The sequence below is a fragment of the Mastomys coucha genome, unplaced genomic scaffold (assembly GCF_008632895.1).
Source record: "Mastomys coucha isolate ucsf_1 unplaced genomic scaffold, UCSF_Mcou_1 pScaffold21, whole genome shotgun sequence".
Lineage (NCBI taxonomy): Eukaryota > Metazoa > Chordata > Mammalia > Rodentia > Muridae > Mastomys > Mastomys coucha.
In genome coordinates, this window is record NW_022196904.1 from 37,882,381 (window position 1) to 37,907,775 (window position 25,395).

Consider the following 25,395-nt stretch of genomic DNA (forward strand, 5'->3'; position numbering starts at 1 on the left):
ATGCATACTTGCTTACTGCTCAGCTAGCTTTCCCTACACTCACACAGTCTGGGGCTCAAAACCAAGGAGTGGTGTTACCCACGTTCAAGCTGGGTCTTCCCGCATCAATTAAAACAACCCACCACAGGTTTTCCCACAGTCCAACCTGATCCAGACAATCCCTCATTAAGATTCTCTTCCCAGGGATTCTTGGTTGACTCGAGTTGACTATTGAAAGTAGCCATGACAGAGCGTCAGTTCCCTAGTTTTACCTCAATGTTACCTGCCCTGCTAGGACCTGACTTGTTCCAGAAGGGTCGAGCGAGGTAGGTAGGTAATACCATAAGCTCTGGGTGGGGGGGCACTCATGTTGACACTCTGCTTTGTGCCACAGCCCATCGCTGAACAAGACTGCGTCCGTCACATATGCCTAGAAGGCCAGCTAATCCGTGTGAACCAGACCCAGCACTGTCCTCAGGGTGCTGTTCGCCCTCGCTGTGGGGTCCTGGGCCTCGCTGTGCGGGTGGGCGGGGACCGCTGCTGCCCACTCTGGGAATGTGCCTGTGAGTTATGGGGTCGGCCAGAGCCTCTGTGTCTTTTTGCTGCCCCAGCTTGCCTCTTCCCCTGATCTGTGTGTTCCCTCCCATACTTCTGTGGGAAATCTCATCTCGCTGTGACTCCTGCCCTGACAGATTCCCTTCCCTTGTGACCTCTGAACTCTGTGAGAGGCCTGATCCCAGGAACCTTCCAACCCCCAGGGTGTCTGACTCACCTGCCTATCTTCCTGGTAGCCTTGGAACCACCCACTTGTTCTTCTTTGCCCCTGTCCAGGCCGATGCTCAATCTTCCCAGACCTGAGCTTTGTAACCTTTGATGGCAGCCATGTGGCTCTGTTCAAGGAGGCCATCTATGTCCTCAGCCAGAGTCCAGACGAAACCATCTCTGTGCACGTCTTGGACTGCAAGAGTGCCAACCTGGTATGGTACTGCCCCTTGCTTTTCTCCCTGCCAGGACCTGAGATCTGAACTAGGCTGAGTGGGAAGATTGGGTGGTAAGATGAGTTCAAGGGTTGCCAGAGGTTATGGCAGACCCTGGGGAGGGTCATGGTGGCATCTCTATCTCTGCCACTCTGGTGGTTCATGGAATGGTAACTGGTCAGGCCATGTGACTGAGGGGATGAGTGGAGCAGAGTGTGCCACCTCCTGACCCTGGGATCTGTAGGATTGCAGTCCCTGCAGTTTTCCAGGTCTCCTTTGAGTTCACACTTAAGTATACAAGCATGGGTAGGTCATTCCAAGGTCACAGGTGCCACCTGCAGGGGCTGGCTGCTAGGATAACCCATGAGTCAAGTGGATGGAGGAAGTACCCTCCCCCTTCTCTTTTTCCTTTCCTTCCTTTCTGTCTTCCTCCTTCTTCCCTCTCTCCCTTCCTATTTTCCTTCCTTCCTCCCTTCCTTCTTTCCTCTCTCCTTCCTTTCTTTTCTTCCTCCCTTCTCTCTTCCCTCCCTCCCTTTCTTCCTTCCTCCCTCCCTCCCTCTCTCTCTCCCTCCCTCCCTTTCTTCCTTCCTTCTTCCCTTCTTCTCTCCCTCCCTCCCTTCCTCCCTCCCTCCCTCCCTTCTTCCCTCCCTTCCTTCTTCCCTTCCTTCCTTTCCTCTTCTCTTCCTTTCTACTTCCCCTCAACTGGGCCCACATGAGGTCAGGAAGGAGTCTAGTACCTTCTACCCAGCTAGCAGGTGTGTTCATGTTTCCTGGACTCACACAGTTGGGGGAAAACTTGGGGTCGAGAGGGCTCTGGGCTAATGAGGCTGGTCTTTCTGCAGGGACACCTGAACTGGCCCCCATTCTGTCTGGTGATACTGAATGTGACTCATCTGGCCCACCATGTCAGCATCGACCGCTTCAACAGGAAGGTGAGCACACCAAAGGGGTGGGGCCTGCAGGGCTGAGCAGCAGTCAGGGTGGGCCAGCATGGGCAGGGGTGGGGCCTGCAGGGCTGAGCAGCAGTCAGGGTGGGCCAGCATGGGCAGGGGTGGGCCTTGAGGCTTATTTCTAATTAGGGGCAGGGATTGGGAAGACTCTCTCTTTTAAGGATGATGGCACATGTCTGTAATCCCAGCACCAGGAAGCAAAGGCAGGAGGATCACTGTCTAATATAGCCGGCTGGGCTACATAATGAGACTGTCTAAAATGAAATGAAATGAAATGAAATAAAGCAAAATAAGGTATACTTGAAAGTTGCTTCATTTAGGATGCTTCCTGCATTCTTATAGGAAGAAGGTAAACAGACGACATCAGACTGGCAAGAGAACGTGACCTTAAATAATTGCTGTAAAAAAAAAATGTCACCTTAGCAATGTTTTATGAAGGCATATAGCCATGTAAAGACATTCCAAAGCCTTTTCCAAGCAGGAGCTGTGTAAGTGAGGTGCCCTCGATTGAAGGTTCATGATCTCAGGTTCAAAGCTACCTCAGTCAAGGAAGCTGGAGTGTCCAAAAGACTACACACACACACACACACACACACACACACACACACACACACACAATTAGCTTTATCCATTTGTCTGTTGTTGGACATCTACAATGATTCCACAAGCTGGCAATCATGAATGGCTACAATAAACATGGGTATTCAGGTGCCTCTTTGTTAGGCTAACTTAGTTCCTGCAGATATATGTTCAGGAGTGGCATAGCTGGATCACATGGTTGTTAAACTTGCAATTTTGTGGACCTTCTGTTCTGACTTGCATGCACGTGGCTAACTGACTCATCTTCTGAACACAGTATATAAGGTTCCTTTGCTAACCCTCACTACCTGTGCCTGCATTTGTTGTTTGTTTGCCTGGACTGTGGGGAGAGGGACCCTCAATCTCACTTTTATTTGCATTTTTGATGACTAAACATGTTTGACCATTTTTTTTTTACATATATTTACTTGATATTTTTACTCCCCTGGAGAATTCTCTGTTCAATTCATTTTTGCATTTGTTGACCGGATAATTTGGTGTTTTGTGTTTAATTTTTGAGTTCTTTATATAGTTGCTATATTGATCCCCCTCTTAGGTGAATGGAAAGATGCACTCCATTCTGCAAGCTGCACTTTATTCTGGCAATTGTTTTCTTTACTGGATAAAGCCTTGCTTACCAAATCTACTGGGTCCTTTTCAGAAAGTCTCATTCTTCTGTTTTTCTCTAGCAGTCTCAAAGTTTTCACATCTTACGTTAAAGCCTTCGATCCATTTTGAATTAAGTTTTGTATAGGGAGAGATAGAGTTCTGGTTTTCATATTCAGAACGTGCGTCTCCGGACTGTCTGCTGAGGAGTCCATCTTTCCTTCAGTGTGTGTTTTAAGCCTCTGTGAAAAGTAAGATGGCTACAGCTGTGTTTCCTCCTGGATCCTCTGTCTTACCCTGCTGATTACATGTGTGTTTCTGTGTTGGTTCTCTGGTATGTTTGTTTGCTCTCCCGCCCACTGTGGCTCTGAGTGTAGCTGGGTATTGTGGTACCTCCAGCACCATTCTTCATTGTTGTTTCCGCTGTACTGAGACTTTTGTGCTTCCAAAGGAATGTTAGGATACTTTTCCTATTTCTGTACCTATGGTTAGAACGTTGATAAGAACTGGATTGAGTCTGTATATTGTTCTTGGGAGTATAACCATTTTTTCAATATTAATCCTGTGGATCTATGAGTATGAGTACACTTCCCATGTTCTATCTTCAATTCCTTTCTTTGATGCTTAAAGTTTTTATTGTAGATATATTCCTCTTCTTGCTTAAATTTCTTTCTGCTTTTTGTTCTTTTGAGGCTCTTGGCAATGGGATCACTTCCCTGCTACAGCATCTGCTCTCAGAACTGATAATGTCTTCAGGTTTTTTTTGTTTTTGTTTTTGTTTTTTAAATAGGATTATATTATCTGCAAGGAGAGAAAATGTGATTTGTGTCTCCTTTCTTATTTTACTGCCTCTGTTTCATTTTCTAGCCTTATTGCTCTGGATATAACTTCAAATGCCATATTGAATAAGAACAGGAGGAGTAGACACCCTTGTCTACTCCTGACTTTAGAAAAAATGCTTTCATTTTCCCCCTAATTAATATAATGCTGTCTGTAAACTTATCACCCAATGTTCATTGCGTTGAGATCTGTTCTTCTCATTCCTGGTTTCTTCTGGGCCTTCCTTTATCATCAGAAGAGGTTGGACTTTGTCAAAGGCCTTTTCTGCATCCATTGAGATGGTCATGTGATCTCCACCCATGAGTCTGTCTATGTACTGTATTACATTATTAACTTGTATATATTGAATCATCCATACAAACTCTGAAACTAGTTTGCTCTTGGAATATGATATGTTTATTGTATGGGTGAATTAGTTTGCAAATATTTTATTGAGTGTGTGTGTGTGTGTGTGTGTGTGTGTGTGTGTATTGAGGGAAATTTGTTCATAGGTTTTTTTTGTCATATTCTTAGCTAACTTGGTATTAGAGTAATATTGGGTTTGTAAGATGTGTTTGGTAGCAGTCTCTTCCTCTCCATTTTATGGAATAGTTTGAGGAGCATTGACATTAATTCTTTAAAGTTCTGGCAGAATTTGGCCAGGGTTTGTTCAGTCCTGGGCCTTTGCTTCTTGGGAGACTTTTTATGACTGCTTCACTCTCATCATTGTGTAAAGTTTTGTTAAGGCCTGTAGTACTCTATGGATACAGGCCAACTGCCCTGCTTCACACAGGGATGGACACACTCACAGCCTGGAGTTCAAGCCTCTGTCAGTGCAAATGGGAAGGCTGAGGTATTAGAGAGCAGGGGACCTTCCCAAAGCTACAGTTTTCTGGCTTATGAAGAGAGGTTTCCTTCCTGTAGCTCAGCCGCTCACACGCTGGGTGACTTGTGCAGTGATTAATAGAATATTAATAGAATAGGTTATTCCTGGATTGAGGATGGTAAATCATAATAAATATTTCATAATCTTAATAGTTTCTGCTTTTAGTCTTATGGTATAAAACTTAATTCTTACTCTGTCTTGCATACAATTTTAACCTGGTCAATTTGTAATGGAAGCTATAACCTTGAGTTCAAAAAGTTTGTGAGAACCGAGGTGTGCTCAGAGCTGATCAGATATTGACTGAGTCCTCAACTGATGCCAAACCCAAAGACAGGTGCTAGGAATTCAAAGAGTCAGACAATTCCTGCCCGGAAGAAAGCTGTGATCTAATGGTAACCATAACAAGAGAACAGGCATTCTTCCTTGAGGGTCAGCGGGAAGTGAGCTGATGCCAGGGAGGGAGCATGCAATTCTCAGGCTGCAGAGCCAGAAAATGAGGACCTGCTTAGAAGGGATGGGAGTCTGTCTATGCGCACAGTGAGATGAAGCCTTCCTCCTGCCATTATGGTTCTGGTTTTATTGGATTTTGCTCATAAAAATATTTTCAGAATTCTCTCCTGTTCTGTTGGTCTATGCTTTGGATGAGTGTGCCCCAAACAGCCTGGCACGTGGGAAGTACGTAAGGAGTGCGTGTCAGTTCACTGATGGATGATATGGGTGGGTCAGTAGGTGCGTGGGTGGATGGATGGACAGATGGACAGATGGATGGACAGATAGAGAGTAGGACAGACGGATGGACAGATGCCTGGATGGATATGTAGATAGATAAGTTGGTGGACATATAGATGAGTGGGTAGGTAAGTGGGAACTTGGCTCATGCTCAGTTTCCTACCCCTTCAGGTAACTGTGGACTCTCAAGTTGTGTGGCCACCCATGAGCCGATATGGCTTCCGAATTGAGGATACAGGACACATGTATATCGTCCGGACACCATCACACATCCAGATCCAGTGGCTTCACAGCTCAGGACTCATGATCCTGGAAGCCAGCAAAGCCAGCAAGACCCAGGGTCACGGCCTGTGTGGTGAGGAGGGACCCAGCGAGGGGAGAGGAGTGCTCCCCAGTCCCTCTCTAGTACCAGGAAGGTTCCCTTGGATCAGAATATGTTGGGACAGGGTATCAGGCCAGAGGAGGGACCAACAGAACTGCCAGTGCTGAGAGGCCTCGTGTCTATGTCTGGGGCTGAGGCTGTCAGCAGGGAATAGTGCAGGGTTTCCTTGCCAAGTGTCACTTCAGCCAGGTTTGTCTGTCAGCATCCCTGACAGCTTCCTAATGCCAGATAATCCTTCCTGTCTGCATGTGCAGGGGCCCTTTGCCCAACACTTCCACTCTTTGAGATCATTTACTCCAGGTCACCCACACAACAGTCCTGGGAAGTGGCCCTTAGTGTCTTCACTGAACCAGTGACAAGCAGGGGCTCAGAGGTCAAGTGGCTGTCTGACAGGCACATGGCAGAGTTGCTCTGACATGCACAGCTAGGGCTCCTCAGACCACAGCATGGCAGCAGACAATGCTCTCTGAAAGACTGCGCCTTAACAGGAACATGGGTGTAGGAGGAGCCTGGGTGCCAGCTGCTGCTCCCCAGAGACACTTCATGGCAGGCTGCTGCGACTGTGATGGCGAGTGACATAGGTGTTCTCTCTCTTTCTCTCTGTCTGTCTGTCTCTCTCTGTCTGTCTCACCCCTTGGGGATTCGGAACCCAGACCCAAAATGTCACTATCGAGAAAATTAATAAAAATCAAAGAGTTCTGTCTCAAGGAATGCTTTATGTTGGCAAAAGGGGCAGTCAGAGGTATCAGAACAGAAGCCAGATCATTCCCATCTCTGTTTTATCTGGACTGACCTTTGGCACATACACTGGGCTCCCTGCTAGGCAACAGAGGAAGTTTCAGTGAGACCCTAGAAAGAAAATCCCTTGGCATTTAGCTAAAATCGTTTGTGCAACATTCCTGCAAGCTACTGCTGCTGCACAGATCTGGGAAGGTCATGGATGGGTGGATGGGAAGCACCTTGGGATGAAGGATGCTCAACAAAGCATTGTAGGCCAGAAGAGCCACTACAACAAAAGCACAGACAAGAAAACATGCATGTCTGGAGCTGAGAACAGGCTGGGAGGTGAGGGATGACAGGGAAGTGCAGCCACATGAGCCCTTGCAGCAGATAAGCCACATTCTTGCCCTCACCTCCGTACCCAACCCAGCAGAAGCATATTTCCTGAGAACATGACTTCCCAAATGACCAGTGACAACTCATGTCCCTAGATTCCCTCCTCTTTATAGCTCTTTATTGCTCAGCGTGAGCGTCCAACTCCACAGAGGGAAACCGGTAGGACCTCTGCAGAGGGTAGTAAGTACCCTTCACCTTAACTCACACGCCATTGGCTGGACCTCAGCCACATAGTCACATCCAGCTGCAAGGGAGTCTGGGGGAAATGGGTGACTGATTCCAGCAAGCAAATGAAGCATCTGTCAGGGTTAGCTAGCAGTCCCCACTGGAGCAGGTTCCTAGGAGATGACTTTCCACTGTGATGTGTCAGACATAGAAGTTAAGAGAGTAGACTAGAGGAGCCCTGTTGACTTTTACTCAGATGTAACTACTCACAGTTGCTTCTCTTTTTCTAATATACACACATATAGTACATTCATATATGTAGTATATACACATGTGTATAAGCGTGTATGCGTGGATCTCTGAACCATTTTAAAGTACATTCAAACCACTCAGTCCTTTTCTCCTTAAATATTTTCCTGTGCACTATCCTACTCAACAGGTGCCCTGGCTCTCTGTGCCTCCCTTTCCTTATCTGTCACATGACAAAACTCGGTAACACCTTTCGGATCCGTCTGACTATTGCCCCGGGTGAGGGCCACCCTGGGGTAGTTAGTAGTGAGCTTTGTGCCTAGCGAGATCACTATGTCTTTTTCAGGTATCTGTGATGGAAATGCAGACAATGACCTCACCCTGAAGGATGGCTCTGTGCTGGGCAAGGCAGAGGACCCTGCTCCCTTTCTGGACAGCTGGCAGGTGCCCAGCTCCCTGACCTCAGAGGGTCAGACCCGTTTCCGCCCAGACAGTTGTGCCACAGCCGACTGCTCGCCCTGCCTTCGCATGGTGTCCAACCGCACCTTCAGTGCCTGCCACAGCTTTGTAGGTGCCCGTGGAGTGCAGCATGGGGAGACTTCTTGGGCTGGGCAGGGCACCTGGAGAGACACCATGTTCTTCTGAGCAGGGTTAGGCTGAGCTGGGCCCTGGGATTTGGGGCACCGGAATCGACAGCACTTACTGATGCATCCGTCCAGGTCTCCCCGGAGTCATTCTGTGAGCTGTGGATCCGGGACACCAAGTACGTGCAGCAGCCCTGTGTGGCACTCACCGTGTATGTGGCTATGTGTCACAAATTCCACGTGTGCATTGAGTGGCGGGGCTCCGACTACTGCCGTGAGTAGGGGCCAGGGAGCCTTCTCCCGCAGTTCCCATTAGTGTGTGAAAGGGCTCCCAGAGCCACCTCAAGTCAACCCTTTCCCAAGCTTCATCATCTCTTCACTCATTGATTATATTAATGTGCTTATAAATATTTTGCTTATATTTACATTTTATGCTAATAAGCAAAATCTTTTGCTGTATTTATATTAAGGAACAACAAGCAATTATTTTATTTGAATTGATTGTTTTTAATTGGATCATTTCTCTACACAATGGGCATGGTAATGACCACCTTCTCTTAAAGTGTCTTGAGTCAATAGGAGATCATGGCTGTCCATTTCTCCACACGAGCCTGACACGTGATTCCTGGCTGGGAGTTCCCTTTGCTTGGCCTTTCTCATCCCTGGATCTCTCCCTCCCTCCTTGAAGACAGAAATGGGACCCACCTCTTTCTTACCTCTATCCTGTTATAGCTGGGTCAGTCAGGGGTAGAGTATTTTTATTTCCAGGCACCATGGGGACCGCTCCTGAGAGCGGTCATATCTATCTATGACAAATAAGAAGGAAAAGGCTCGACGTGTACAGAGTAGGATTTTCAAACTGTGGATCCTAGCACAGAGAGTATGGAGCCAACTTCAGGAGGGCAACACCAGCAATTTAAAAAAAAAAATGCAACAAAATACAAGATACAGTATGTATCATGGGTAGTGAGATTTTTTTCTTAAAATTTACAGCCATTTCAACCTAGCTATTCACACAGGGAACTTGGATAAATGCTGGGCCTCATCAGAGGTTTACTTTGTATGGGATGGAGTCCCGATAATGGGACTTCTAAAATGCCCAAAAGATTGCCCAGCATCCTTGTGTGTGCTGGGCTGAAACCCCAGATCCACTGTCTCCACCAAGACCACTGGAAAACACCGATCTAGAGCAAACTTTTTCAAAGGGTTAGATAGCAAATATGGTGTCTTTGTGAGCCATATGGTCTCGGTTTCAAGGACTCTGTTCTACCCTTGCAGTGCACAGACAGCCAAAGGCTGTATGCAAATGAGCAGGGTATGCCTGCCGGCTGACACCTATAATACTAGTACTCGGAAGGCTGAGCCCGGAAGATGAATTTTGCCTCAGCTAATGAGACCTTGACTCAACAACAGCTACAACACCACAAACTCCCTCAGCAATACAAATAGCATTTACACAAATGATTGGCACATCTGTGTTCCAATAAAACTTTATTTGAAAAGCAGACAATCAACAGCATTTGGGCTAGGGAGCAGTCCAGGTCCAGTGCTAAGCCCCAGACCTAGGCACTCAGCTGAGCAAGGTGGACACTCTGCTCCTCCTCACCCCTCCCTACACTTGCTGCCCTCAACCGGATCCCTGCCCGGGAACTAGACTAGGCCTGATGTCTGTTATACCCCTACAGCCTTCCTGTGCTCCAGTGACTCTACCTACCAGGCCTGTGTGGCAGCTTGTGAACCCCCTGACACATGCCAGGATGGGATACTGGGGCCCCTGGACCAAGAGCAGTGCCAAGTGCTGGGTGAGGGCTGTGTGTGCTCTGAGGGCACCATTCTGCACCGGCGCCACTCAGCACTCTGCATCCCTGAGGACAAGTGTGGTAGGTCTCTGCCCTGCCCAGGTGGCTCCCCCAAGCCCAGTCTCCCACTAGCGCCTCCTTTGCTTCCTGAAGACCATGGTAGAGGCCACATTGCACTTCCAGGTCTTGGCCTTGGGGTGGCTCATGTTTGGATGAGAGGGATCATAGCCTGAGACAGTCCGGTCCTTAGTCCCTGTGCCCCAATATGCCCCCACTGCAGCCTGCACTGACAGCACAGGGGTACCACGTGCTCTGGGGGAGACTTGGAACAGCTCCCTCAGTGGCTGCTGCCAGCAGCAATGCCAGGCCCCAGACACCATCATACCCGTGGACCTGGACTGCCCTGGTCCCCGACCTGAGAGTTGCCCCCGCTTTGGAGAAGTGATCCTGTTACAGCCCACAGAGGATCCCTGCTGCCTGGGGAGTGTCTGCGGTGAGTCCCACCTTTGACTTCCCTGGCCTTCAGCCGTAAGCCAGCAACTGGCTCCAGTTGTGTTTATTGCATGGCCATGACAACTGGGATAAGGCCTGGAAATTAGAGCACCTAATAGAGAACCAGGCTTTTGGAGGGGGGCAGGAGTAGAGGCTTGAGTTGAAATGGAATGGGCAGAGGCCTGGGGCCAGCATCCTAGTCAGCTCTCCCCCTGCAGATTCTGTAAATCTTTACCACTGTGCCATGCCTGGTTCTCCTGTAACTACTCAGCTGCATGAGGATCTTAAACACTGGCACACAGTACACCTAGATGAATGTCCGTTCATCTCAGTCTCTGCCTTGTGGGGTCCTCAGAGGCAGCCATTTGAGAGTGGGGGCAGGGAGTGGAAGGAGCCCATGTCCAGGCATCCAGTGGTCCTGGTGAGCTGTGAGGACACGGGGCCCCAGGTGATGGGTTGTGTGGCCTGCTGCCTAGTGTGTAACCAGACCCTGTGCGAGGGCCTCGCTCCCACCTGCCGCCCAGGCCACAGTCTCATCACCCACTTCCAGGAGGATTCCTGTTGTCCCAGCTACAGCTGCGGTAAGAGGTTGGGATGGGGGAGTGGGGTGGGCCTGAGATGCTGAGACTGACATCGGTGTTCTGAGTCCCAGATAAAATTGGACAGGGACAGAGAAGAGCCCAGATGTAGCCAGGTGGGTTCTGCATTCAGAGCTCGCATTCTGTTTTTTTCCTCAGAGTGTGACCCTAGTCTGTGTGAGGCTGAGCAGGTCCCCACCTGTCGAGAGGACCAGATCTTGATCGAGGGCCGCCTAGGAGACACCTGCTGCACCTCCTACTTCTGTGGTAGGTGGCTGTGGGCTCGCATCAGCCCCTTCCTCATTCCTGCTTCTGTGGGTGACTGAGAGGAAAGGCTGGGGTCGTTGTGTGAGAGGGGTAGAAGAAGAAGGATGAAGTCACTATTCAGAATGCAGTGTGGGACAAAGGCAAAGGAGTCCTGGGCTACCCTTTGATCACACTGTGAACCCCAAGATTGTGTTGTTTTACTGAAAAAAAACTGTTTCTAGTTGTGGTGTGGCTCAGCCTTAGCACAGACCTCTAATCCCTCTGCCTGGAATACAATGATGTCCTTAGTACACACCTTTAATCCCAAACAATGAAGGTAAAGTTAGTTTGTAGAAGCATCCTTGTTTAAAAGTGATGTCTAATTGAATGGCAGGCAAAGTGATGAATCAGAGAAAGATTTGATAAAACAGGATATGGACAATTCTCATGAGTAGAGAGAAGAAAGGGAAGCTACTTGAGGGGCAGTGCAGATGTGTGTGTGTGTGTGTGTGTGTGGGGAGAGAGAGAGAGAGAGAGAGAGAGAGAGAGAGAGAGAGAGAGAGAGGCAGAGAGGAAGAGACAGAGACAGAGACAGAGAGAGGAGGCAATTTTATTGGGACAGTTGTTCAGAGACAGGTTGCAGAGGGAGAACAAGCTAGACATGGTGAAGACAGAAAGAGCCAGAGGATGAGAGAAGCCAGAAGATTGGAACCGATAGCCAAAGTTAGCATGAGGTTGAGAGAAAGAAGCCAGCTTGAACCAGTCAGCTTGGAGGTGAGTTTGAGCCAGAACAACTGAGCTGACCCACTAGGTAGAATTTAGAAAGAATAAGAAAGGGTGAGTTTATTCAGCAGCAAGTCTCAGAGGCTGAAAACATTCTAGGCCTAGATTAGATTGCACAGAGACTAGAAGCTTCCAGGACTAGTCCTAGGCAAGCAAACGGAGGCAGTAAGCCTCTGAGATGACAATTGTATCAGGTGAATAAAAGGTACATCTACACTACCCCTAGGCTGCTGAGCACAAGAAACAGGTGTGTTTTCAGGGTCATACTGTGGGTAGACATAAGATGAACATGTAGGCTCTGATGCCAAGGTACCTGAGATCCCAAAATGCTGCTTTGGGCTGGTTAGAAGCCTCATCCTCTCTTTGAGGGGAACCTATATGACAGTGGTAACCCTTCTGTCCCCATAGGCTGTGGCGAGTGTCCAGACCCCATGCCTGAGTGTCAGGAAGGAGAGGCACTCACTGTGCACAGGAACACTACGGAGCTCTGCTGCCCTCTGTATCAGTGCGGTGAGTCCCAGCTGGGGCTCAGTGAGGGCCATGCATGAAGAGGCAGTGGCCTTAGAAGAGACTCTTGCTTGGGGTGTCTGGGTACACTGTATCTATCGGTATAAGAAAGAGGTGGGTGGTAGCGATGCTGTACCCCTGAGCATTCATAAAAGCCCGAGGTATCTGAGACTAATTTGTCACCTGTCTTACTCCCGCCGCATGTGCCCCAGTGTGTGAGAGCTTCCGCTGCCCACAGGTACAGTGTGGCATGGGCACTTCCCTGGTGGAGGTGTGGAGCCCAGACCGCTGCTGCCCCTACAAGTCCTGTGGTAAGTTTCAGTCGGGTGTGGGTAGGAGAAGGAGTCCCTCCCCCATCAGCTTTGCTGAGATTGGCCTCCCTAGGTCATTTGCAGGCTCCCCTCCTCCTGCCTCACTCTGAGCATGAAACAGCCTGACAGCCTCCTCCCCAGGATCACAAATGCTCTCTCATTTAAATGTCCTTCTTGCCATCTCCTGCTAGTCCAGATAGTCTGAATACTCAGGTCTTCCTGGAAGGCCAACAGGAATCTTACAACAGTGATCAATACTGAGCAGTGGTGAGCTTTACACAAAACTCTGGAAGTTACTTTTAAAAGCCGGGAGACCATTCTGCTTCCAGCTTTGGGATGTCTCTTCCAGACCTCAGCAGATATGCTCAACATGAGGACAGGGTCATACTCATTCCTTGAGTTGTCTTCCGGGCACAGAACAAGTCAGCCATCCTGGGGAGCATGTAGATCCCTTTGTTGTATGAGCCAGTGGCGAGGAATAGACTTTCCCAGCTGTCCTGGCCCGTGGCCCTTGGTCCTTGAAGTTGAAACTGCTGTGCCCCTTACATTAGTCTCTGGGGCCTCCAGACCCCTCTATGCAGCTGGAGCTGCCCACAGGTTGTGCTGTAGTGCTCGGCTGCCGGAACATGTGTGGGAAATGCGAAAGGGAGGAAGTTGTGTCTTTGGGGTGCTTATTCCTGGAGAGGCCCTACTTCCAGGGGGAGACAAGGGGAAATCTCTGAGTGGCCTGTCTGCCTGCTTCACCTCCCTCCATACCCAGTTAGGAGTGTGGCATTCAGGGCTGCCCACCCATCTAAGCAGGAGCTGTCTGTCCCCTGGCATGTCGGGGTGAGAGAAGGGTGACAATTTCTCTGCCCATCTCCCCTGGGTGAGCCAGGCTGAGAGTTGTGTCATTGGAGGAACTGGTCTGCAGTGAAGTGTGTGAATATCCTTGTGAACTAGCTTCCGGCTTCTGTCTTTCAGAGTGTGACTGTGACACTATTCCTGTGCCCAGATGCCATCTGGTATGGAGATCCTGCCCTCTCCACTCGCACTGTTATTCTATTCCTCTTTTTCTTCCTTCTCTCCTTCCCATCTCCTGGTGAGTCTTCCTTTAACCTAGCACAAAGAACCCTGAATTTCCAATCAACACACGTATCCCAAGCTCTGCCCCTCGCTCTGGGCACCCTGCCCTCTCTTTGGAGAGCCAGCCTACCTGTGCTGAGGGATAAGTACGCAGCCCCTGCAGGTGGTGGTGATCATGGTGGAGATGCTAGGGAGGATGGTCATGTCAGTGAAGATGATGGCCGTAATGATGGTGGTGATGGTGGAGTTGGTGGGAGGATGGTCAGGATGTTGAAGACAATGGAGGTGGTTATGATGATGGTGTGATTGGTGACACCTGTGATGGTGGAATTGGTGATAGCCCAGTGGTAGCTACCAAGACCTTACATTGGCCTGAACTTTTCAGGTCTTTGTAATGAATTATCTCATTAATTGTTATGACAAGTCCAAGAGATTGATTCTGTGATGATCTCAATTAAGTAAACAAGGAAGCTGAAATTATGGTCGTGAACCTGGTGAAATCGCTGAGTCAGGATTAGACTCTTGTACCCATTAGAGATGTGTGCAAAGTTATACTAGGCTATTTCTGGATTATGTACCCCGTGCCTTGTCCCAGCACACGTTGTCTTCCTTATACTCCTCTCCTCATCCCCCTTTCTTCCCTGAAACTGGTAAAGAAAGTGGGTTGTGGGTAAGGTGTGAGCCAAGTGGGTCTCTGTGGTGGCAGTTTCATGTCTTCCTTGCTGAGGGCAGGAGGCTGGACAGTGGGGAGAGTGACTGAGCTTCTGGGTGCCAAGGGACCCCAGGTTGTCACCTTCTTCCTGCCCACTGCACATGGGCCCAGTGGCAGGCTGTTTCTGAGGGCAGAGTCAGATTGCCTGCTGTGGACACTGACTCCTCTGTCACCTGCAGTGGGAAAAGTCACAGCTGGACGAGGAGTTCATGCACAGCGTGGAGAACGTGTGCGGCTGTGCCAAGTACGAGTGCGGTGAGTGGGAAAGAGGCAGATATGGGAACCTCAGGTGGGCCAGCTGGGAAGGGCCAAGGTGCCTGGCTGGGCTCTCCAGGACAGGTCCTCCCCTCTCCCTCGTCCAGTGAAAGCCCCCGTGTGCCTAAGCCGTGAACTGGGTGTGATGCAGCCAGGCCAGACTGTGGTAGAGCTCTCAGCGGATGGCGTGTGCCATACGTCCCGATGCACAGACATACTGGACCCTCTCACCAACTTCTACCAGATCAACATCACCTCTGTGCTCTGTGACATGCACTGCGAGGCAGTAAGGACAGTGTGGAGTGTGTGTCATCTTGGGAGGGCCGGGCTGGCAGAGCCTTAGCAGGCTGCTGCCTGCTCCAGAAATCAAGTCTTGAGAGCAGGCATCAGAGGCCTTCCAGCTAGGGGAGGCTGGGGTGGGGCAACAAGAGGACTTAGTGAAAGCCTGGGAAGGTTGAATCCTGGCTTCTACCAAGGTCTAAGTAAATACTGCTTGAATGCCAGTGTTAGAATTATACCCATCTTTTAACTGAGAAAAGTAGGAATTGGTGAGGTCGAGTGGTTTATCAAAAAAAGCACAGCAGGGCCGGGTGTGGCGCACGCCTTTAATCCCAGCACTTGGGAGGCAGAGGCAGGTGGATTTCTGAATTCGAGGTCAGCCTGGTCTACAGAGTGAGTTCCAGGACCGCCAGGGCTACACAGAGAAACCCTGTCTCAAAAAACAAAGACAAAAACAAAAAAAGCACAGCAGGGACTAAGATGAGAGCCGAGCTCTGCCTGGAACCTACCCTGCCCTGATGCTGACAATGTTGCTTCTGCAGTGGTGGGGGCTTCGTGGTCCCCAGGGCTGGGTCTAGGGATGGTGCTAATGGGGGCAAAGACAAAAACAGAGGGAGGCTGTGGGTCTCCTTTCTGAGAGCATGTAGATGCTCTTCTCGAGCTCTGAGACAAGCAGATATCAGATACCTGGAGGATGGGGGTGGGCATAAGGCTGATATCACCTTCTCTGCCCTGGCCTTCAGAACCAGGAGTATGACCACCCACGGGACCTGGCGGCCTGCTGTGGCTCCTGCAGGAACGTGTCCTGCCTCTTCACCTTCCCCAATGGCACCACTTCCCTGTTCTTGGTAAATAGTCTACAAGCCCACCTGGGAATGGGTCCACTAAGACTCTAACACTAAGACCATGGTTCTCCCTGGGCCCCAGACTAGGGCTTGGTTATGAGCACTGGCATCACCTGGCCCTGGGCTCCACATGTCTTCAGGCCATGCTGCCCATTTGGCCAGAAGCCCTCACTGCCCACCCATGTGTTCTCTAGCCTGGTGCGTCCTGGATTGCAGACTGTGCCCGCCATCACTGTGGCAGCACTCCCCTGGGGGCTGTGCTTGTCCGCTCACCCATCAGCTGCCCTCCGCTCAATGAAACCGAGTGTGCCAAGGTCAGTATCTTCTTCCCCTGCATCTGGCTTCAAGCCAAGGCACCACTGTTTTACTGGTGGGAGGAATTTGGATCAGAATCATGTATGTTTTTCTCAATCACACCCCATAGCTACAAACATGTGACCACAAACCAAGACATACAGTCACATTGTCAAGTGTTCCAGGACCCGTCTCAAGATCATTCCTACACCATAGGGACATCAGCACATATATGGTGCACTGACACACCTGCATATACATGTATGCATTATGCATACATGTATATTTTAGGATGATAGGTCCAGCACGGTGTAGAAGGCTCTCAGTGTGAATATAACTCAAATAAAAGGGTCCCTGGAGGGCTAAGGTTTCCATTGAAATGATAAGGTTCTTAAGATTAATAATAGACATTTGAAGATTTCTGCATCTATAGATAACACACACACAGGGCTGTGGCTTATTAGGTACAGTGCTTGCAAGCATGCAGGAAGCTCCGGGTTCAGGCTTTCCTACAGAGCTCTTGCTTTGGGACACCTTGGGAGAAAGACTAGCTTGTACTCTTTATTCATTTAGTTGGTTTTTGAGACAGGATTTTACTTTGTATCCTGGCTAGCCTGGAACTCACTATATAGACCAGGCTGGCCTAGAACTTGTAGACATCCTCCTGGGATTATAAACATGCACTGCCATGCCCAGCTCTCTAAGACTGTTTTTTGCCTCCACCCGGGATGTTGGCTCCTGAACTGGAGTGTGGATTCCCCACTCGCTCCTTTTCTCCCTCTAGGTCGGCGGCTCTGTGGTACCATCCCTGGAAGGATGCTGCAGGGCATGTGAGTGAGCATGCTGGAGACCCAGAGTTCAGTGTGCAGGAGGGAGGGGAGCACATAGGTGGCCAAGAGGCTGTGTTGCCAGTCTGGGATCTATGATGGTAGCTCTCAGGATGAGTAGACGACAGGATGTCCATCAGCTGCTGGTCGTAGCATTGGCACAAACAATCGGATGGCCAGAGTCCATATATTCACAAGCTCTATCCCAATACAAGGGCTCTTCTTGCTGGAGATAAAAGACAGTAGCCACTCCGTGCAGGAAGTCATTCACTCCTCAGTCATCCCACCTCCTCTGCCCCAGATGAAAGCTCCAGCCCACATGTCCCCCTCACTGATTCTGTGGCCCATGAGCCCTGGTCTTGAGGCTGCCTCTTTGAGGAGACTTAGGTTTCCAGACCTCAGGCTGAGAGACAAACCTCTGTCTTACACGTTGCTAAACCTCTGTCTCACACGTTGCTCTTGGAATCCTGAATACCCAGAACGAGCACCTTAACTACATGTACTTGAATGAACCAGCCAGCCTCATGGCCTTTGCTCGCTGGCCTGCCCTTCTACGATGCTCAGATCCATTATCCAAAGGGCCATAGGCTTTGAGCTCCTTGTGTCCACATAACTTACTACAGGAAAGCTTGGCTCCAGACTTTGATTGGTCGATCCATAGCCTCATGTGCTCCGAATACTCTGTGCTCCCCATGTGGCCTGAACCCTATGCTCCCGTCTTAGTTTCCTAAGAGGCTTATTTAACATGATTCCTATTAAACCTACCACTCCCCCACGGGCTAGTGTCCACTGCTGCTCAGTTGCTTGTCTCGGAAACACATAAAACAGGACGCAAGCAAACATGTGGCTATTCCCAAGTGTCCCTTCTAGGTGTCCCCAAGCTCTGAGGGTGATGGAAAGGGAGACTCTTTGTCTCTGGTAAAGGCTATTTAGCCCACATGCGTTCTGGGTATTGAGACACATCTCCTGGGTTTTAGTCGCTCCCATTTATCTGATACCCACCCAAGACCAAGGCCACCATTCCTTCTTCTACTGAACAAATCAGCCTTCTTCATTCCAGGGACCACAGGGTTATGGCAATGGGAGCCCTTGTTTTCCTGACTGTCTGTACTGAGTCGCAGAAGTTAAGAGAAAGGACTCTCTACCCAGTTGGTTTCTCATGGGTTCTGTGGGCTTGCAGGGAAAGCTCATGCCTCTAGCAGATATCCAATGAGTGCCACTGTGTGACAGCCACAAGCCTGGGAACTGTGGGCACGGCATAAAGAAGGCTTGTGGCTCTTACTTTGTCGGGTGGATGGAAGAACAGGCATAGCAGATTATAGGTTGAAGACTTTGAGTTCTGCAAGGTCCAAGTCCTAAAGACTCTGGTGGAGTTCATCACACCAGAATCCACAACCACACATGCCTCTATCCCCAAGCCCTAACACCATCTGTCATCCCTGGGTACATCTTCACACCTCCTGTGAACTTCTGAAGTATGAGAAAATTTTGGATTGAAACCATAACTCACACTGCAGGGAGGAAGGCCCCAAGCCTACAAGCTTAGCTCTCCCTAGCATAATGAGAGACCTGCCTCTGGCCAGACAGATTGTGCCTGGGACAGAATAAGCCAAGGAGGGATCAAGGAGGGCGAAGGAAGGGAATTGCATTTTCCAGAAGAGGGGCTCTAGAAAGGTCTCAACAGGGGTCAGGGGTGGGTGGGTGAGGGTTGTGGGAGATATCAGAGAAAACTGTTCAAGGCGGTGAAGCAAAAGAGAGCCTGTGAGTGGTTGTCTGTCTGAGAGAGATGTGATCTGGACAGAAAAAAACCTTTACACTGCCAGTTTGCACCATGGCCCCTGCTTGAGAGCTATGGAATCCCCATGCATCTTGCTTGTGTGGAGCATCCTGTTTGGGCTTGAGGCTTCCGTTCATGGCAGACACTTACTGCTAGAGTCCTCTGGGAGTCCTCTCAGAGTAGAAACACTGAAGCTCAGAGAGAATGTGAGGCTGTACGGAGGGTCTCCAACAGGGATACAGATACATGTTGGGTTTGGGTATGGAGATAGCATGCCCTTGTCTCAGATCCTTTTATAGCACAGAAGCCCGAGGCTCTCTCTAGCCATTCCATGTGTCTTCATCTGTCTCACTTGCTCACACTTCTGCCTTCTCTGGTCCCACTTACTTCTAAGACAATGAGTTAAAGGGATTTCCCCTTGCCGGAGGGAACATGAATGTGTGGGCACCAACCTAGAAGAGGAACACTCTCACATGGCATAAACTACCCCAGGCTGGGACATAACTCTTGCCCACCCTGCCCTTTCCAGGTAAGGAGGATGGAAGATCTTGCAAGAAGGTGACCATCCGCATGACCATCCGCAAGAACGACTGCAGGAGTAACACCCCTGTGCGTGAAAGGACGGATCTCTTGGGGTGGTGGGGTGGTGGGGTGGCTGGGGTGGTGGTGGTGGCAGTGGCGGCTGAGGGACTGACAAGATAGATGTTCCCAGGCTACCTTGCTGACATGTTTGTTCCCAGGTGAACCTGGTGTCTTGCGATGGGAGGTGCCCTTCTGCCAGCATCTACAACCACAACATCAACACCTATGCCCGCTTCTGCAAGTGCTGCCGTGAGGTGGGACTGCAGCGTCGCTCTGTGCAGCTCTTCTGTGCCACAAATGCTACCTGGGTGCCCTATACAGTACAGGAGCCTACAGACTGTGCCTGCCAGTGGTCCTGAGGCCTGAGTGCCAGGGCTGGCTGGGTCACCCCTGTCACTCTTATGTTTTCTTTCCAGCTGGGCTAGACAAAGGGGAGAGGTTAAAGATGGGAGATCTTGTTTGTGGTGTGTGTGTGTGTGTGTGTGTGTGTGTGTGTGTGTGTGTAATGGTGAACAGCATCCACAAGGACCAGAATAGGCCCCACCTGCCCGTCCTGGCTCTCTCTCTCTCTCTCTGAGTCCCTCTACATGCACATAGGAAAGTGCCATTGCTCAGGGCTTTTGGAACCCAACTCTATACATCGCTTGAGGTCAGGAGGGAAGCTGCAGGCCCAGGAGCTGAAGGCCTGATCCATCTGTGACTCTGGCCAGGATTTCTTGGGGGAGGGGCCAGGGCTTTCCTGATACACTGCAACCAAAGCAGAACCCAATGCTCGCTTAGGGTTAAGATTTGGTGGCCTGCTTCTTCCTTGGCCCTCTTAACAATGGGAAAACCATAATACAAGGAAAAGGGATGTAACTAACATTTCTGTCTGTGTCAAGTGGCCTAGAACTCCTCAGAGCAAAGAGGATGGGCTTGGGGCTTAGGGATGCCCATGGAGACCTATGAGGCCATGCTGTGACTGAGCAGTTAGCTCTAGACTCCTCAAGCCTCAGAGGGTACCCTGACATTCTGGTATCTAGAAGAGCAGGTCCAGGTCTGTGCCTCTGTGTGTCACATGCTCACTGTTCAGTCAGGTACCCATCCCAGATGGGGGTGGACAGCCCACCCCTCTAAGCAGTTCTGGAGTGTAGCTGGCACTTCCACCCTAAAGTTCTATCCCTTTTCTCCAAGCGTGTGAAAAGTGTATCTGTGCTAGGTCTTACTGTGTGCGAGGTGGTGGCTCAGTGCTGCCTGGAACTGTGTTGGTGGAGAATGTCTGTAGGTGAAATGCAGCCGTGTGAGTCTGCAGCCCTGGTGGCCCTGATTGTCTGTCAGAGCCTTGTCTCCAAACCAAAGTGTTTCCCTCCCCCAAAGCCACGACCAGAGCTCCTGTCTACAAGCCACTCTGCAGGTGCCCTCCTTCCTGCACTGCTTTGTGTTACTGGGTCTCAAAGGTCATGACCTGCTGCTGTTCAGGTCCCAGCACTGCCCTGATGCCCCTATGGGGTAAAGGTCCTGTGTCTAGATGGTCCCCACATCTGCTTTGTCTCTGTGGCTCCTCTGTGTCTTCTTCATGTATCAATAAACTGCAAGAAGTCTTCCAAGCATCTCTGAGGATGCCATGCTGGCCTACAATTCAGGAGTGCATTAGCTGTGAAGAGAAGACCTCTGGGAGGGCCCTGGGGTTTTATGGACTTCTGAAGTTTACCTGTTTTTTTCCTCTATCACCCCAACTCCCACCCAGGAACCCCTACTGCCTGGCCTGTCCCCAGTGTTCCAGCCCACATTCCCAGTGCGCCTGTTAAGTTCCTCCTGGTAAGACCAACTACTCCAGGATAAACAACTCCAAGGAAAGTTGAACAAAGCAGCAGCCCTGTCCAGCTCCGTGGGGCATGAGGGTGAGGACTCCACTACCGAGCCCACACTGTGGAGCAGGCGGGAACGAGGTGGGGCCGAGGACCATAGTGTGGAGCAGGCAGGAATGAGGTGGGGCCGAGGACCATAGTTAGTGGTGTTCAGTTGCCCTCAAAAAATCAAGACCATCAGCACTGTCATAAACATACACAGAACCCAGAAAACTGTAAAAAGTAAAATCTTCTGCTATGTCATAATGCTTTTAGGCAACTAGTATAGCTTAGTTGTGGCCCTCCGAAGAGGCACTTAGCACATCCCTGGAACCTGTGAAGAGGCCATCATCTTCCATGTTAAAGAGTCTCTCGGGTGTGAATAGGTTAAGGATTTTAAGAGGAGTGTGGCTTACTCAGGTGGGTCCATAGAAAGGGGGCAGGAAGGCCAGAGTGAGAGCAGATGAGATGACAAGGAGGGTGCCCTTTCAGCAGAGGAGGGAGTGGCGATGCCCAGGAGCTCCAGGCAGCTTCTAGAAAGTGGAATTCAAGAAGTGGCTTACGGGCTGATGTCTTCCTCACCTCTCCATTGCTGTGATAAAACACCATACATAATTAAGGGCAAGTTAGAAAAGACAGTGTTTAATTCGCCTTCTAGTTTCCAAGAGTTAGAGTTGATGAGGGCAGAGTGACAGAGTATACAGGAGCAGACATCTGGATCCACAGCTAATGAGACAGAGAGAACTGTGGATCACAAGAGCTTTTCGGAGCCTCAAAGCTTACCCTCAGTGATACACCTTCTCCAACAAGGCCACACTTCCTAGTTTTTCCCAAACAGTTCCACCAATTGGAGACTAAGTATTCAAACACATGCACCTATAGAGGCCATTCTCATTCATAGCACCACGGCTAGGGAGATGGCTCAGCCAATAGAGTGCTTGCCATGCAAGCATAAGGACTTCAGTTCTGGGACCCACTGTAGAAAGCCAGGCATCAGGGATAAATAGAGCTTTGCAGTCAAAAGCACGTGCTGTTCTTGAAGATTTGGGTTCAGTTCATGCTTGTGGTGCTCACATATACATGCAGGTAGAACACTCATACTCATAGTAAAGCTTAAAAAAAACCCAGCTGGATATGATGGAATACGATTGTAATCCCAGCACCAGAAGGTGGACACCATCCCTGGGGCTCACTGGCCAGCCAGCCTTGCCTAATTGGTGAACTCTAGGCCAGTAAGACACTCTCTCAAAAAATGTAGAGCCATGTTCTGATGAGGGGCAATACTGGAGGGTTAGCACACACACACACACACACACACACACACACACACACACACCAAGCAGATTTTTCTTAGAGGCTCCAGGGAGAACACAGGCTTTCTGGGGTTCCTAGACTCAGATGAAGGGCAGCAAGTCCTGGAACTGGAAACTCTGAGAGCATACGTTTGCATGGCTCTAAGGCCCCCAGTCTGTGATTTTTGTCATTGCCGCCATAGTAGGAAACTTATACAACATCCCGAGAAGGAATCCAACAAAGAAAGCCAAGCCAGGGTGCAAGCTGCAAGCACTGTCTACGTTTAAAAATAGATATCAATTGTAGCTATCGATGGGGAACAATTAAATAAGCTGGCACAGCCAACACTATGCAACCCTCTAGTGAACTGATGTGTCAGGCTTTCTAGGGTATGTTACATGAAAATGGCAAATTATGGGTAGATTCCCACAGAACCTCGCTCCTGTACTGCCCGTATGTGGCCACACAATCCCATTTGTACTGGTCTTAGGTCTTTGAAGGGATTTCACAGCTGAATATATGACCTTTCCTGGCTATTCTACCCAAGTAGCTAAGGACGTTCACAACCTCCCTGATTCTTCTCCACACTGCATATAGGACGTAAAACTCAAGAGACATCCAGAAGTTAGTTACACATCCCACTGGTAGAGAAACAAGGCCACAACCAGTCACTTATAGTGTAGGTGGCCAAGCAGGGTGGCTGCCTGGGCTGCAAACTCCTGTGCCTATTTGCAAACATGAGGGGCTCTGAGTTGCAGAACCAGCCCATTCTCCTTGGTGTAGGCTCAGGTTCCCCGCTCTGATTTTCAGGGCTTAGTCTTCTTCCTGTGGAAATCAATGAGGACATTGTGATGGAATGATTCACGTTCAAGGTCAGGCCGCAGCAAATTGGTGGCGACATGCTGATTTTAGTGCCCTCACGGAGAGGGGATCCAATCCTGTGCACGGATCACTTAACTCTTTCCTCGCCATGCCTGTCACTCCTGTCGGCTCCAAGTCTAGATCCCCCAGGCTTTTGCACCACCTACGTGGCCCATCTTTTGCATTTTCCTAAGATCTTGAGGTTTCATGGGTCTGCTGAAGATAGATGACAAATTAGAATGGTTTCAAGTTGAAATAAAATATGTAACTTTACCACCCCATTTTGTCCATGAGAAGCTCTCCCGTATAGATAGTTTGCACCCTAAGCCTCTGTTCCAAGTTCCAGGCTTTCTTTGTTCATTCACATGGAAGAATGGGGGAAGCCGGGAACTGAAGTCCTGTGTGTGTGCATAGGAAGTAACTTTTCTGTGGTTCAAATATAATGAAAATTTATTTCTTATATATGTGTGTATATATACATACATACATACATATATATGTATATGTATAACATATATACACACACATATATATGTATATATGTATATATATATACATATATATATATAAATTTTCAAAATAGGTAGGTCTCAGTAGCTGCATCTTTATGTCAGAAAAATATAGAGACCCTGTTTTCTTTGTCTGAAAAGTCCACATTGCCCACCCTACTTTCCCATGGTAGCTATGCCCATTTCTGCCAGGCGTGTGCCTGGGGTTTCAGGGAACATGTAGGAGCATTGTAGGAGTGAGAAGCCGCTCTTGGAAGTGATAAATGGCTTACTTCCTGCCAGTCTCTTTATCCTGGCCTGAACAGAGGCATGTGGTCACACCTAACTGCAAGGGAGGCTGGGGGATGTAATCCTCCTGAATGCCCAGAAAGAGGAAGACATGTATCTGATGGATGGAGTCTTGGGAGGAAACACAGCAGTGAAAGAGATGCTACTGAGAAGTCTGAGGAGAAAGAAAACTGGGTCCTGTGGTCTTCATGAATGGAATGAAACAGTGAAGAGAGGGCTTTCAGAGAGAAACCCAGAGTCACAGAGGACATGTGCTGGTGTGAAGAGGGATTAGGATGGATCTCACTGCCCCTGGCTGGGCAGATCCTGCCTTGGATCTCTAATGATTTATATCTTAACACACAGCACAGAGGTGACAGAAAAATGAGTCTGAGAATGGTGGTGAGCCTGAGAGTGAAGATCCAGGACAGCAAAGAGTTAAAGGAGACCAGCAGGGGTGGGGGTGAGCAGAGCCAGAGAGCCAGGTGCCCCCCAATGTACTGTGGCTGTAGTGTCCTTTAATCCCCTGCAACAGGCAGGAGGCCTGCACAGCTGTCTCTTCCAAGCTGGAACTGCACCTTCCCCCAGCTGCTCCTGCCCACTGGCCCCTTGCCCAGGGATCTGGGACTGCCTGGGTTGGTGAACATGGGCAGCACTGGGCAGTCAGCATAGTGGGGGGACTGGCCCATCTCTAGGGTCCTTGGAAAGTCCATTTTCCAAAGCTAAGTTGCTCTCAAGGATTGCTATGCATCCTCTCATTCATCAAGAGACTTCTACACACACACATACATATTACACATGCAAACACACACGCATATACATGCATATATATACATACATATATATATATACATATACATACACACACACATGCACATGCACAGACACAGATATATACAATTACACACAGATAAACGTACATACACATGCACATACACATGTACACACACAAATACATTTATACACACGCACACACACACACACACACACACACACACCTCCCTCTGACAGGGCCTACTCTGAGCCAGCCAAACCTGAGTTCTGCCCTGCTCCTCCCCTCACAGTATTTATTCCTGCTTCTATGCCTTTGTCTCCCAGGAATAACTTGTTGCTTCTTTTCCCTAGGCAGTCCCTGCCTGCTCTGTGGCTTCAGAACAGCTGCACAGTCCCAGCCTACAGAATCCTCCCATTGGCATCTGCCATCTGACCCACCATCACACAACCCTAAATTTTGCCTGTCTGGGGCTTGCCTACCATCTTGTATCC

At 49.5% G+C, this 25,395-nt stretch overlaps 1 protein-coding gene across 1 annotated transcript in view; it reads left to right on the top strand.

The window, feature by feature from the left end:
* Otog (otogelin) overlaps positions 1-19,732 on the top strand; it is a 66,276-nt gene extending 46,544 nt beyond the window's left edge. Inside the window, exons 37-56 of the mRNA XM_031386704.1 lie at positions 374-542; positions 811-956; positions 1,799-1,888; positions 5,697-5,880; positions 7,784-8,004; positions 8,157-8,295; positions 9,707-9,901; positions 10,101-10,313; positions 10,789-10,893; positions 11,050-11,157; positions 12,328-12,429; positions 12,639-12,737; positions 13,701-13,741; positions 14,694-14,769; positions 14,877-15,055; positions 15,792-15,896; positions 16,088-16,207; positions 16,972-17,017; positions 19,321-19,400; positions 19,532-19,732. Coding sequence (XP_031242564.1) covers positions 374-542; positions 811-956; positions 1,799-1,888; positions 5,697-5,880; positions 7,784-8,004; positions 8,157-8,295; positions 9,707-9,901; positions 10,101-10,313; positions 10,789-10,893; positions 11,050-11,157; positions 12,328-12,429; positions 12,639-12,737; positions 13,701-13,741; positions 14,694-14,769; positions 14,877-15,055; positions 15,792-15,896; positions 16,088-16,207; positions 16,972-17,017; positions 19,321-19,400; positions 19,532-19,732 — 2,619 coding nt within the window. The remainder of the gene's footprint in view (positions 1-373; positions 543-810; positions 957-1,798; positions 1,889-5,696; positions 5,881-7,783; positions 8,005-8,156; positions 8,296-9,706; positions 9,902-10,100; positions 10,314-10,788; positions 10,894-11,049; positions 11,158-12,327; positions 12,430-12,638; positions 12,738-13,700; positions 13,742-14,693; positions 14,770-14,876; positions 15,056-15,791; positions 15,897-16,087; positions 16,208-16,971; positions 17,018-19,320; positions 19,401-19,531) is intronic.
* Positions 19,733-25,395: the final 5,663 nt, after the last annotated feature.